This window comes from Hemibagrus wyckioides, linkage group LG01 (assembly GCF_019097595.1).
Source record: "Hemibagrus wyckioides isolate EC202008001 linkage group LG01, SWU_Hwy_1.0, whole genome shotgun sequence".
NCBI classification, from domain to species: domain Eukaryota; kingdom Metazoa; phylum Chordata; class Actinopteri; order Siluriformes; family Bagridae; genus Hemibagrus; species Hemibagrus wyckioides.
The window spans coordinates 19309478-19323831 of record NC_080710.1 but is presented as its reverse complement, the minus strand read 5'-3'; the positions used below and the strand labels follow the sequence as shown (position 1 = coordinate 19323831).

General features: G+C 39.3%; 1 protein-coding gene across 9 annotated transcripts in view; it reads right to left on the bottom strand.

The window, feature by feature from the left end:
* The window catches only part of ptprub (protein tyrosine phosphatase receptor type Ub), a 190264-nt gene that overhangs the window by 35911 nt on the left and 139999 nt on the right, over window positions 1-14354 (bottom strand). For 4 of the 9 annotated variants that reach the window (XM_058387584.1, XM_058387605.1, XM_058387594.1 and 1 more), the window contains exons 13-17: window positions 10869-10905; window positions 5243-5381; window positions 4018-4047; window positions 3717-3877; window positions 2509-2696 (exon numbers count right to left, since the gene is read on the bottom strand). In XM_058387584.1, coding sequence (XP_058243567.1) covers window positions 2509-2696; window positions 3717-3877; window positions 4018-4047; window positions 5243-5381; window positions 10869-10905 — 555 coding nt within the window. The remainder of the gene's footprint in view (window positions 1-2508; window positions 2697-3716; window positions 3878-4017; window positions 4048-5242; window positions 5382-10868; window positions 10906-14354) is intronic. The other 5 variants (XM_058387628.1, XM_058387655.1, XM_058387647.1 and 2 more) reach the window with 2 other exon arrangements.

Here is a 14354-nt window from a genome sequence, read left to right as displayed (position 1 = left end):
ACTGTTCATCTTCAAATCAAAAGCAAATCAACTTGCAGAATGTGATGCATCCAAAAATATAGTATAAATAATGAAGCAGAGGTGATAACTTAAGATGACAGTAGTTGAGGAACACCAGTCAGTTACACAGATTTTCTAAAACATAAACCAGTGTAGCTTCTGTAGCAGAAACTCTGCTGCAACTTTAACCAAGCCCATCATTTATGTGAACTATTTTGCTGAAGGCAGCTCATCTGAACAGAGACTAGCTACAGGGTTAGAGCCATTAGTTCAGAAAGAGTAAAAAAGATGAATGAGCACGAAGTAGGTGTTTCTTCTCCCTACTTCAAATTTCAAATACATGTGTCTAATCTTTTCCATAATGGTAGCAAAAAGTGGTAACTATAAAAAAAAATACATAACTTATTGATTGTCATATTGATAGTCATAAGCTAATAATAAATGGCTACAAATCAATTATAAATGAACTACTCCATTATCCATTCACTCAAGGAACTGTAGATCACTGGATCTTTACAAATGTTAGTTCAATATGCTTGTATTTTCCAATGAAATAAACATCTTATTCCTATTCCTATCAGTGGAGACATGCTCATTAAATCAGCATGAATGCAATATCAACTAATCAATGGTTTATTCGTTAAAAACCTTAAAATGTGGATTAATTATTGCAAGTGTTAAATCACTCATATGCCATGGCAGTATACCAGGTGGGTATGTGTAATGTGTGGGTAATGAGTGGGACCAGTGAGGGTGTGAAGAACATGCAAGTATGTTATAGTGTGTGTTCAGGCTGTGGAGCAGGGTTCTTGTACTGTATTACACCACGTTCCAGTCTGACAAAACACCTTTGCTCTGAACAGATGACTGACACCAAGCTCCCATGAGGCTACAGCTCTTGCAACTAGACATCTGCTGCCATGAACACTGCCATCCACTCCAACACTGACAGTTTATTAATATCCCTCAGTGGAGCTGCTGACACCATACTAAGCACAAGTGCAGTTCAAGCGCCGTTGATTAACAGAAGAAATCTGTGGGGAAGGCTATGAGATATTTATAAATGCTTTGGAAGGCTAGCCTTCTCACTCTGCCTTGCCATTAGTGGTCCGTTATATTGGATTTAGTTTAATCCTGATGTGAAAGAAGGTGTCACTGAAGCATCTCAGGTAGGCTTATAGATGCTATATAGATTTTTCCTTGCTGGCAATTAAACGTTAAAACATGGTGTTTAACATTGTCTTTTAGGACTGATAGCCCAAAAAAGACTAAAAAACAAGCAGTTTTGTCACAGCATGTAACGCTGCAGCTCCTGCTAATTCATGTCCATCAAACATGGCCGCCACAGCCTCCAGCACTCCTACGCTCACAATCCTCAGACTTTTAATCGCACACACACCTGTTTCACACACACCCTCAGTCTGTTTCTCACTCACCCTCTGTGTTTTCGTTTGCTCATCACGAAGTACACACTCCGTACAAACTGCCAAGACATTATCAAGTCTATTACAAGTGATTCATCTGGTTTTGATCTTTTGCTTGTTGTTTTGGTTTATTGTTCCTGCTTCTACTTGTTACTATAATTTAGATTATGGTTTGGATTGTTGTTTGTGTGTCTGTGATAGTCGCTGTTTTGTGTTCCATTACTTTTGTCCACATAAAACGATATTCTTATGATTTGTGTTCTGATTTCTCACTTTGTTTTCCCTTATTCTTCATCCTGTTTGTTATCCTCATGTTAGTTTCTCTGTACCTTTTGTTTTCTTTGTTTTGCCACCACTCTTATTTATTAAACTCCCCTGCATTTGCATCCAACCTTGAGTACTTAATTCGTGACAAATTCTACCATTTCAGGTTAAAGGAGAGTAAAGGAAGGCATAATAATATTAGAGCTGTGCAGTTGGGAACTGTTTAGTGGCAGAGGCAATCACAAAAACTGATCAAAGTGTTTAAAATTACTTGTGCTGATGTGCAGTGGAGAGCAAAAAAAGGTTATTTAATTACTTATCAGCATTAACCTGTGTTGGATAAAACACTTTGCTGCAAGCCTAACCTTTTTTTTGCAAAAGTTTTCGGGCTTTTTAACTTTATTCAGCCATCCATTTTCAGTCATTTAATTGTTATCCCAAATAAATATTGGTCATTTATCTTAAATACTTTTTCCAGTGTTGCTGTCAAATTTACACTAATAGATTAACAAACTCAAAACTTTGTCCATTTAATTTGAGAAAAAGGACATCCTGTGAGTTGTAAGCATTGGGTAACAGGAGCAGGATGTCTAGGTAGTGTCCATTAATATCTGAGAGTTCAAAATATATGCACAATTCAATCCAGATTCATAAGTCTATTGGCTCATGCCCTGCTTATAATGAGGAGAAAAAGATGGCTCTTTTGGTGTATTCTGGAGTGATAACTGTAGATATAATTACTACTATAGATATAACTCAATATGTAGATATAATATAATTAAGCCTCATCTCAGATCACTCTGATATGTGATTTGCTCACCTCATACTCCTGTTTAAATCCATAGCCCTCTGCTGTCTTCATCTGGTTGATGTGTTGCAGAAGGTCAGCTACACGCACAGCAGGGTGAAGCTGCCCCGTGTGGTACGGAGAACCTTTACTGCCACAATGTCTCCGAGGTGATCCACCAAGCAGGCTGCTGGACTCATTCATGGAGCTGCGTGGGTCACCTGAAGGAAAAACATCCATAAGTATACACACATATATACCACACTAATCTACACTAAATAGTAAATAATGAATAACGCTTGTTGTCTAGACATGGAAAAAAAAAATCAAAAACCACTGCCAGGTGTTTTATTTGTTTGAGCTTCTGTGTAATTATAAATTAATTAACATAAGTGCGACTTTATAAAGTCTCCTATCATGGTGTAGAAATAAATTAGCAAGCAAGAATAGTGAAACCCAGATATGATGTGGTACTTGGGAGAATAAGCGAGACAGCTTTGAGACATGCCATTAAAGCTTCATTTTGATCAAGAGAACAACTTCTTTGAACATCATCTATTAATCATTCCTTGAATCAGACTCTTGGGCCAAATAAATTATTGCTATTTTTGCCCCATTTTCCATCTTGTATAGTTTTCCCAACACTGAAATGATAGAAAAAGACAGCCTGCCTCACAAGGCACATATTCTAATTTTGCTTGAAATATATTTCAATAGCCTTCGAGCTCAACACTCATCCTCCCCTCTCCTGTTATGATGTGTGTGTAAAAGGTGCTTAGTGGTCCAAGGAGAGACTTCATAGTTTAAGGCCTGGACTCCTGCAGGGGGTGATGTAGGAGAAATGAGTCATTAATACAAATCTCCTGCCTATCCTGGTTGAGCTGAATGGAAATGGTAAACTGCAGGCTGAGTCGTATTCACTCAAGTATGGGTCAGTGAACTCTGGAGCTCAGCACTAAACAGCCTGTACGTGCTACCTGAGTGAAAGTGGGCATGATGTTTTTCCACATTGTGATTCTGGGTTGTAAAATGGATGATAAATGTGCGTGAGTATGCAGTAGCTCACAGTGTGAATATAGAAACCAGATATAGATGTGCCTCTCAGGCCACAGTGTGAATAATATTCTTTGTGCAGGAAGTGCAATTTGTGAGCAGGAATTGTTATTTATACTTCATGTGCTCATGTGCTGTTTATTTAATACATGTGTGTGTGTGTGTGTGTGTGTGTGTGTGTGTCTCACTCCGGGTACTGCAGGTGTGGGCATCCATAAAGGACAGAGCCATTCTCTCATCCTCCTGCAGGGTGCTCTGGTCTGCAAAGCTGCGCTCCATTGAGCCCATCATATGACTCTTCTCCTGCCTGTACGTAATGGGAGTCTTATTCATGTTCACCGGCTTCCTACTGATAACGGAAACAGAGAGAAAGAAAAAGAACAGCAAAAAAGAGGGGAGAGAGATTGTTACGCCACTGAAGTACTCTCCGAACAGTGCTTGCTAACACAATGGAAAATGATGGTGTGCAATGGAGGAAAAGCCACTTACGGATAGTAAGAGTAAGAGTAGTAGTCCCTTCTGGAGAGGAGAAGAAAGAGAAAGAGAGAGAGAAAGAGAGAGAGAAGGAAAGAGAGAAAGAGAATAAGGCAGAGGCGACATGAGATGCAAGCATTGCCAGTGCTCTGATTAGTGTGAAGAATGACATGCTGTCAGAGGCTTGTTTTGGCCACACCAGCAATGTGACACATGCTAAACCTCAGCAGTGACAGAAAAAAATGGTAGCCAAAGCAGATATGGCCTAATCACATATGCTACCTTGTTAGTTTTTAATGGATCACCCAAATGCTAGCGAGATTTTCATTATTAACAGCCTTGGAGGCAACTTCACAGTAGTGTCCAGGTCTATAATCCTTTAAACTATATTACTGCCACTGCTATACCCCAGCTCAAGATCATCATTCTGTTTGATCAGCCATACCAATCCTGTTGGAAAGGAATATATCTATAGACAACAGATCTCCAGGAACAGTGCTGGTGGCCACTGACCTAGAAAATCTCCTCTTGACCAGTCATTTAAGCCACTCATCTACATTTCACAGCCTACAATGACATAAGATTCATCTGACAGGTTAGCAGCAGTAATCCAGGGGATTCTTAGACCTGGGAAGAAGCTTATGTTATTTATATTTCATTGTCTGAAAGTGATGAAAGACTCATGTTAAAATGAGTAGGGATAGAGAGGGCTAGAATGAATGCAGTGGATCATGCACTTTTTCTCTCATGAGTATCTTAATGTAGAGACCTTTAGAGAACAATACTAATTATCTCCAAAAGCACACCTTTTCCCGCCCAATTATCAGCTCGTTTCTGGGTCAGACTAATGTCAGACCGGGCCTAATTAAGTGAGTAATTGAATTGCACCTCTTCTTAATTAAACATTTCACACCCAGGTAATCTCAGAAGATGAAAGCCCTGTGCGGCAGTTCTGCTGCCTTTTGGGAGACTGAGGACTGGAAACTAATTCTGTTTTTAGTTACAGTTGTACTATTACTATGTCAGCCATATAACCTAGAATTCCTTCAAAAGTGACCATCCCAGTTTGAAACTGAAAAATTGATGGCTAAAAGAAATGTGCTGGTATCTAAAAACTCTTATTATTATGTTGATAAGTTGCACACACACGCTACAGCCAATCATGGTTTATGGTTATTCATGGTAAAGAACAACATGCAGAGATCTCATATGTTTTAAAAAAGTGTTATGTAATCCTCACCCTTTCTTAATGATGATGATGATGGCTCCTAGTAACAGAATAAGGACCACCAGCCCTCCTGCACAAATTCCTAGAATCAGCCCCATCTCCTCCGAGTGCTGCGTGACCTCCAGAGGCCGCCGAAGGTCCTTACAGGCCGCTGTAGAATGCACACATACACACACATTCACACATTTAAGAACACATTTGCATATGAAATGCTGGAATGAAATCCTCACAAATGCAATAAGAGAAGCAGAAATCAAAATGCGACTAAAAAAAAATCCTATTTCAATCTCTTGATTTAAGAGTTATCCATCCGTAGCTGGAAACAGCAGGAGTATACCTCCTCCAGCAAGAACACATTGGCTACACCCAAATGACTATTTCCACCCATCTGCACTGACAGTGATGCGGCAGAGGTCACTTCACATTGCATATGTCCATGGGAAGCTATTTCACTAACCCTCAGTCACACAGTACAAAGACACTGTGTGATAGAAGTGGAAGCAAAGAGTAAGTGTCCATATACAGTGAAGCCTACAATAAATTAACCCATTTGCACTTGAGATGAGTGAGCAGCCCAGACAGGGTGGGTCTTTGAGTGAAAAGCATCTATTCAATTGCCTTTTCCCCCACATTCATAGTGAAGGCTAAAGAAGGTCAACTCTAATATATGCCTTATTGAGTTCTGCCCCCCAGAAATGTGGGTTTTCCAGATAAGGCAGGATAGATAAATGACAGGGGTTCAAATATTATTTTCTTTTATGTGTGTCAAAAACGTGGAAACAATTCCAATTAAGTTACAGTCTATTAGTCTAGCAAAAAAACTAAAAAAACTAAAACAAAATTAATTAATAAAATACTTAATTAACAGAATAATAAATGTTAGTTAATATAATAATAATAATAATAATAATAATAACACTCTCAAAGATGTGACTCACAAAGATACATGATTGATTTAAAAATTTATATAAACACATTTAAATTTAACGCTTACATTTACAGCCAGTTAAAAACAACAGACAGTTTTGATGAAACGTTTTCTCATTTAGGCATGAAAGCATTTCTGTACAAAGTGTGAAACCCTATTACATCATTATCATTATCACCATTATGCCTTGCTGTGCTTTACATTCCCATCAAATTACAGTAGCAAAGCTCAGCTTCTCTCTGTGTGCACATAAATCAAAGGCAAGGGGAATTCAGTTTCCCTGCACACCCCCAATTCAGGTGAACCCCTGAATTCTTCTAAGATTCTCCCTATGTGAGGTCATTTCAAATTGCAGGTAGTTATTCACTAGTTTATCATTTAATTTGTATTTTGATGCTGATTCAGAATGTGATGGATAAACACAAGACTGCCATCATCTACATTCAACAGACTTATGATACCTAGACTCCAGAGTTTCTTTTATTCATAATTTCAAGCAGACACGGGTCATAGTATCAAAGTAAACTGATAAATAAACCAAGAAAATGTCTACTCACACCTTCAAGTATATATACTTTTGTGCTTGATACACTGGCAGCTGGTTATTTTTCTCATTCTCTTAAGCACTATGAACTTACTGTATGCAAAGTATTTCTTTTCAAAGAAGCTGGGTGTTTCTTGAAACCCCAGTAGCCTGAAAGATTATATGCTGAGGGAAAGTCAGTTTGGGCCTGAGGAAAGAGGTCTGTTTCAAAGCACTGCACAAGGCCATAGCTAAAAATACAAGTGAGTGGATGGAGAGATCTGGGACAGTGGAGGGAGGAATAAGGCGGGGTTTTACTCTCCATCTAAAGCCCCAAGGCCTTTTTTGGGAACAGTCTCCTGTATTCTGTGAGAGCTACACACTGCCATTTGTTATCACTTCTCATCCTCATTCTCAAGCATCACCAAGCAAGATATTAACAACTAATAAAGCAGTGTGTAAAGAAAGAAACAATGGGAAAACATCTATTAAAGTTTACAGCGGATCTAATAAGATTTTCATTTTTCCTGCCACATTTTCTTCTGGAATATCAATTAAGTCCAACACGAGCATGAAATTTGTTTCAAGATTAATGTGAGCACATGCTGAGTGCCCCAAAAATGGAAATTGGTACTTAGAGAAGAAATGAGAGTCTATTGTTGTGTGAAGACTGCCAAGGGACTGTTAATTAAACTGTCACCTGCATGTTGAAATGGGTGCCCTGGCTGCTTGGTTGTGCAAGCCTGTGCAATTTTACAATGCTTTGAGAACATTATGGGGGCGACACACACACACACACACACATGCACACACACACACACACACACACACATGCGCACACACTTCTTCCCTAGATTTATATGACAGAGGCAACAAAATGGCCTACTGGGTATAATTTTTAACTTGAATTGATTTGCAGCAGAATAAATGAGGACATTTTAAATCAGAGTCATTCACTATAGCGCATCTAAAACATCAAAAGTCAATTTGACGCAACATGAATGAATACAACACAATACTATTCAGTTCAATGTTATATAGTTACATTTTATTCCTGCGACTGATTTTTTTTTTTTAGTTCTGCAATGCATATAGCTATGCATCATTTAACCTGGGTCATAAAATTCATGACTGGAAATGACTGAACATGGCAGTAAACTCACACAGCTGCAAGCTGGGCTATTTTAGGTTATTTGTCAGAAACATATGTCAAAATGATATTGAGAAATTTAGGCACTATCTATTCCTCACGAGATGACTTGGCAAAGCTATTCAGGAGAACGTTATACTAACACATCACTTTGACAGGTTGTGTAACATCTACACAAGTTTTCTTTTTGTGTATAGTTAACAAAAGCAAAAGAGATCTCCATTTTATTCTATATACTTTATACTATATACTATATATATATATACTTCTATATCTATATACTATATACTTTATAAAGTATCGTGCCTGTATTGCGCTTCTCATGATATTATGTGACCTGAAAATTATTTAAATTCAAGCCACAATTACTTCAAATTTGCTGAAGTGCAACAAATGAAATGTTAGAAAAAAATAATTATGCTGTTTTTGAATGTAATATTAAGCAATCACATAATACATGAGTGCAGAGAAGAGAAGTTAAGGGCTACAGCCTGTGTGTCTGTAAATAAGTGTAATGATCACTCTGTATTATCACATCTAAGAGGCAGAGGCGGCACAAACAATGCGTATAATTTCTGTTAGAGTGCTGGGCACAATCAGACACTACAACAATCAGTCAATACTCTTATCACTGCTGCTTGTATGATGAATGACTAACCCCACATGACTTGGCCTAGTTCATGTTTCCCAATATTTGAGCTAAATATTACGCCGTGTCAAAAACTAGACTTTCAAATGTGTATAGCAGCATTCAACATCTTCCAATCATTTCTTCTACTCTTCTAAATTCTCTGTTACTTTTTCATGTAGCTTCATGTAGGTCCTCAAAGTACAGTCTGGGCAATACAGATGTCTATAATTAATGGATTTGTTTATTTATTTGTTTGTTTGTCCCTTTGATTGTTTATTTGTTCTACCATCGTTCTTTTGTTTGTTTGTTCCTTCATATGTTCGTTCATTTAAGTGGTGGAAATCATAACCCATTGTTACCAAAACTGTATTTATTATCATGTCGCTTGAAGTATATAAATATATATACATACATTTAATCCAAGCCTTAAGTAATGAAAAGCAAGAATGGCTCTAATCCATGTCAACTAGTCAGACCTAGTGTGTACTGTTTGTGCAGGTTCAGGAATAAAAAGCTCTACGGTTCTAATAAATAGCCAGAATATTACTATACTCATTTATATAATAATTAACAAAACAATTTCATGTGTAGGGGACCATGTGTAGCTAAAAGGATATCAAAAATAGTTTGTAAATTAATTGGCTGACTGTGTTTAGCACAAATCCCAATGGTTAATGGCTTGTCTTGCTAAATCTCAGGTAGAAAAGGGAAGAGCATTTTGCCAACAAATATGCTGAAGTGTGATTAATCATAGCCCATCTGTACACAGTGTGTGTATGTGCATAGGAGATGCAGAATGAGACAGTTCCAAAATGGCTGCTCTCAGCTTTTGGCTTCATGCTCTGAAAGCTCCTTTCCACCTTCATTACTCAGTCAAAGAAAAAGTATCCCCCTCCCTTCTCATCCTATCCCTTCAAAGTCAATTTAGCCACAAGGCTCAGTGCAGGCTGAGCGAGAGCTGAGAGCTATAAATACCAGCGTCGCCAGTGCTGATCTGTGACAGTGCTCAATAGGGGCTAGCGGTGGCCTTTGTTGTCATCTGGATGGGCATTCATGCCTCCTGATGTTCTTTTCATGTTTGGTGAGGGTTCTTTGACAGGCCATTTTGATGGCTACAGGTGTGTGTATGATGTGAAGGGCTCACTCGTGCTGATCTCTCTGGAATTTTCCTGGCTTGTTTGACTATGTGAGTCTGACCAATACTGAGATTCAGGCTTTGATTCAGGCTGCTGCCATCCTGGTAGCACAAATAACAAACATGATGAAAGACTGACCTGTGCTCCTCAGTAGCTTTCTACCATTTTGGCACATGTCTGTGTGAGGTGTGTGCATGTGTATGTCTGTTACTAAGCATTTTTACAATATGGAACTTATGAATTGTTCCAGACAGTATGTATCAGTTTAACCTGGGAGTGAGAAAATTTGTAATATACAACTTTTGTAATATACAAACACACACATGCAGATTTGTAACAAGGAGAGCATGGGAACATGTTTTGTGCATCCATATTTCTGTTGATTTTGGAAAACCCATCAGATGTTGATGAGATGCTAAAGCAGAATCTTTGCAATAACATGTGAAGATCATGTTATAAGTATGGGATAAGTAGTCAGTTTTGCAAATGAAGTAAAAACAAAAGTCAGGATGCCACAATGCCACAGCCATCCATGGGAAGCTAAGGGACCTCCATGTGGGAGAAGTGGTGTACTCTCTCTCTGTCTCCCTTGGCAGTAACAGTGACACTAGCCAGTCATGAGCGTCTGGGAAGAGGGCAGTGATGCAGCATGAGCATCAGTCTGCCAAGATGCAGGAAGACACAAGAAGTGTGTGTTAGCCTTCACTCTCCATGATAAGTAGCTGTTGTATTACAGGAGTGAGCTAGCGGGTGGGTGGGAGCTGACAGGTGACTATATTGAGTAGAAAATGGGGAAAATGTGGTGAGAGTCAGGCTAAAGAACTGTAAAACCTAGATAAATGTGTTTCCTCACTCAGTGAACAAAAGTGATGCTTTTATCAAGGACATGGTAGCAGAAGAGAACTCCTGGACTTATCATAAGTATAACTACTGTTGTTAGCAGATTAAGTTACAAATAGATCAAGAACTCTAAACACTACATAACATCACGTACCTATATTCCATACACTTCCACAAATATATGTATATTACTAATAAAATGTTAAAGGACTTTTTAAAAACTGTATCTGAAGAATAGAGGATTAAAAATGAAGGTTTTTAGCCCAGAGAAACAGATATTCTTCTTTAGTTACATACTTTTAAGATTAAGCCTCTCCAGTCAAGGTTTAAGCAGGGATCAGCCACTCGCACACTAGCCTGCAGCATTCTAATATCCAAGCCTGGCTTAACACAGTTTAGGATTGAGGAAAAAATCTGTTTCAACACTCACCTTTACGGGCAATTCGGATGCAGTTTATCCTTGTTTCCTAAAGGAAAAGAGAGGCAGAGATCATTTAGTCGCAGTGGCTTGTTCCACGAAACAGGATGGCAATACTGCTGAGTAATCTAAGTGAACTGGATAAGCAACAGGAGCAAGAAACTAGACTTAAATACATTAGAAATCAGTAGTGCTCTCATTACATAAAAATGCATGCATCAATATTCAAGTGTGCATGTTGTATTCTGAAAAGATAAAGAGATATACTGCATAGATATGCAGCAGAGAACTTAGGGAAAGGGCTTTATAGCATCAAACAAATTCCAAGAAGAAATTCATTTCCCTGAAATCTGGACTGATGACATTGGGGTGTTATGAAAAGGACCTTCGTCAAATAACACTAATGAGATCCAAGCTTGCAATCTAATTCTGGCCCGCTACCTCGACAAGGAGATGTATTATCAAATTAAGATTTACAGATGCTAATTCAGGCATTACAGGACAATTATGCAAATTTCTCCAGGAATAAAAGAATGAGAACCTCCTTCTCAAACGGGTTCAATTGCTTTTTTCTTCTTTTTAATTGAAAATCCATTCAAACTGCCTCAACCCTAAAAATGCTCTTTAATGCTGCACTCAGGCTTTCCTCTCTCATAAACAGAGACACATGCGCACACACACACACACACACACACACTACTCTTACTCTCCTTGTCAGGACCTTGCAATGACATAATTATTAATGCAGCTAATTAATGCTACACCTACACCTGTATCTAACCCAGGGAAGCACAGTGACACAGCGCGTAGTCCCTCCTTCAATCTTTAACCAATTTGTGTGAAAATGTTCTTCAGTTTCCTCCCACTAGTAACTCAAATAATCACTTTTTACAACGGTGGTGAGCAGAAATGCATTTCCAAGCACGCAAACCCATCGAAAAAACACCATCTGGTCAACTAGACACATGTTACTGTAGGCTACCATAGCTTTCCTGTCAGCTCAAATGAGTATTGCCATTCTCCTCAGACCTCTCACACAAACGATGTGTTTCTGACCACAGAACTGCTGCTCAGTGGAGATGTTTTGTTTTCACACCTATCTGTGTAAACTCTGTGGTGTGTGAAAATCCCAGGGAATCAGCAGTTTCTCAACTACTCAGTTATATAGATAGAAAAACATAACACACACGCTCTCTCTCTCTCTCACACACACACGCACACACACACAAGGGTATTTGGATGGCTCATCTCCAAGATGCACACTCTCTGATGACAGCCAATATAGAGCATGCAAAGATCATTGTGGTTCATTCTGAACAGAACCCGAGGCCCAGCTCTGTCTCAGTAAAGTCTGTCCTCATAGTTAATGCCCAGGAATATAACTTTGACAGCATGGAGCCACCATCGGAGGCTGTCAATAAGAGAAGTCGCTGTGCGACAGGGCAGAGAGCCGCTAAGCTTTGATCACACGGCTCCAGTCACAAAGCTTTAGCCTACTTTTCCCACTTAATAAAATTCACTGGAACAGTCATGCCCGCCGCTGCAAAACGGGATCTGTCAGCAAACTCAGTCTAAGTAAATGAATTATGAGAACTATATTTAACCAGGCTTGAGGGGAGGACTTATTAGAAGGCACACACTCAGTTTAGTGAAGACAGAGTGAGAGAGCAAGAGAGAGTGAGAGAGCAAAAGAGAGAGAGAGAGAGAGAGAGAGAGATGATAGATTTCTGCTCAGGCCATCCATCTTGACATGGCAGAGATTGGAAAGTGAAAAAGAGAGGAAGTAATTAGTGAGTGAAAGATTGAGGGACAGAAGGTGCTTGGTGGGAGATCTCACACACACACACACACACACACACACACAGTGGTCACCTCTTTGAATACTTCGACCCTAAAAGAGTCAAACTGTATTTATGCACAACAAGACAACACAAGTCCTGGTTTTATTGTTGACTAGGTGACAGACTAAAGAATAAGATCTCATAAAGTTCTGTTTTGATGAGCTTATAATCAAACATCCTTCAAATACCTTTTTAGATCTATCAACTCAGCAAAGTGATAACAGCAGCAACATCATTAGATAATTCTCAGAAATAATGGCTAACTACTGAGCAGATGCTTCTTATGCCACTGCCAAGTTTTAAAGCCACTGTTGTGGAGAAATTGACAAAATGAATATGAAGGGAAATGCTTGTACAAAATTAGAGACAGACTCTGGACACACTCTTGAACAGTAATGCTAAACACTTCCTCCCCCTTCGAAACCCCAATCTTTTTAGCTGTAAGTGCCAGTCTTTACAGCAATTACTAGAGCATAAAATCTTGGCAAAGAGAAATGAGTATTTAGGTAAAGGTCAGGGGTGTAAATCATTGGAGCTGTGCGAAACTACAGCACAAGCAGATCACCCTCAAAGTGGTTATGCTGCAAAGTAAAACTGAGGGTGGGTTCTATTGTAGTTGAGCTGTCACATACACTTTCACTCAGACAAGAGTAAAACAGCCCAGGGGGCCAAAATCCTGCTACATAATGTTGCTGTCCGAACGCACAAATAGAGTAGAGCCAGGTTTCCAGGTGCTGAACCACAGCGATAACCTTCTACTAAATGTCAGCGCATCTCTTTGAGGATGACACACGCTGACTGGCATCAAATCAAAATGAAGTATTAAAAAAGCCTCCACGTTGCCGTTTTGCCACGTTTCTGCAATGTGTGATGGCATATTTGTATGCGCTCCAGGTGAGTAATGAGCGTGACTCAGTAATAGTGGCAAGAAGCCTCAGCCTCAGACAGCTACAGAGCCACAGCATCTTGTCCTACATGGTCTAATGGTCATAAATTCAAATGACGCACAGGCCAACAAGTAGAAATAAAGGAGTTCTGAATAATAAACATCAGCATAAGGGAACAAGATTAACATTCACAGCTTGTCTTCATTTGTACAATATTTGAGGAAGTACTGGGTTACCTTGGCAGTGCTAGATGTCACTGGAACTGTTTCTGTGGTGTTTGTCATAATCCCTGAGGGTAATTAGAGAATTAGACTAACGTGAGAGAGACAGCTTGTGTGTGTGAGAAAGCTGCAAGCGACCTGGGTTTCGGAGGAGGCAGACAGACCGATTAGGGCTCTAGAGGATCCTCGCTGAGTTGGCTTGGTGGTGGGCAGGTGTCAGAGTACTGGTTCTCTCTCTCTAGGCATACTTCCAGTCATAGCAAATGCTAATCCTGCCCGCTGGTGAGGCTTTAATCCAATTCATTTGATTAATCCAACTGTGTAGGTTGCAGAGTAAGCCTTACCAATGTGTGGCTTTTATTTTGCCACGCTCACACAATTCACCAAACTATAAACTTCTCTGAAAGTTGGTATGCAATGCTTCTTAGGCAGCAACCAAGACCCATCTGTCCAGGCCTAATTTTAGCAACAAACTGCTTACATGATAAACCACATTCCTCTCGCCAGTGTAGGCCTGACTAATAACATAAACTGCCAATTATCTATTTC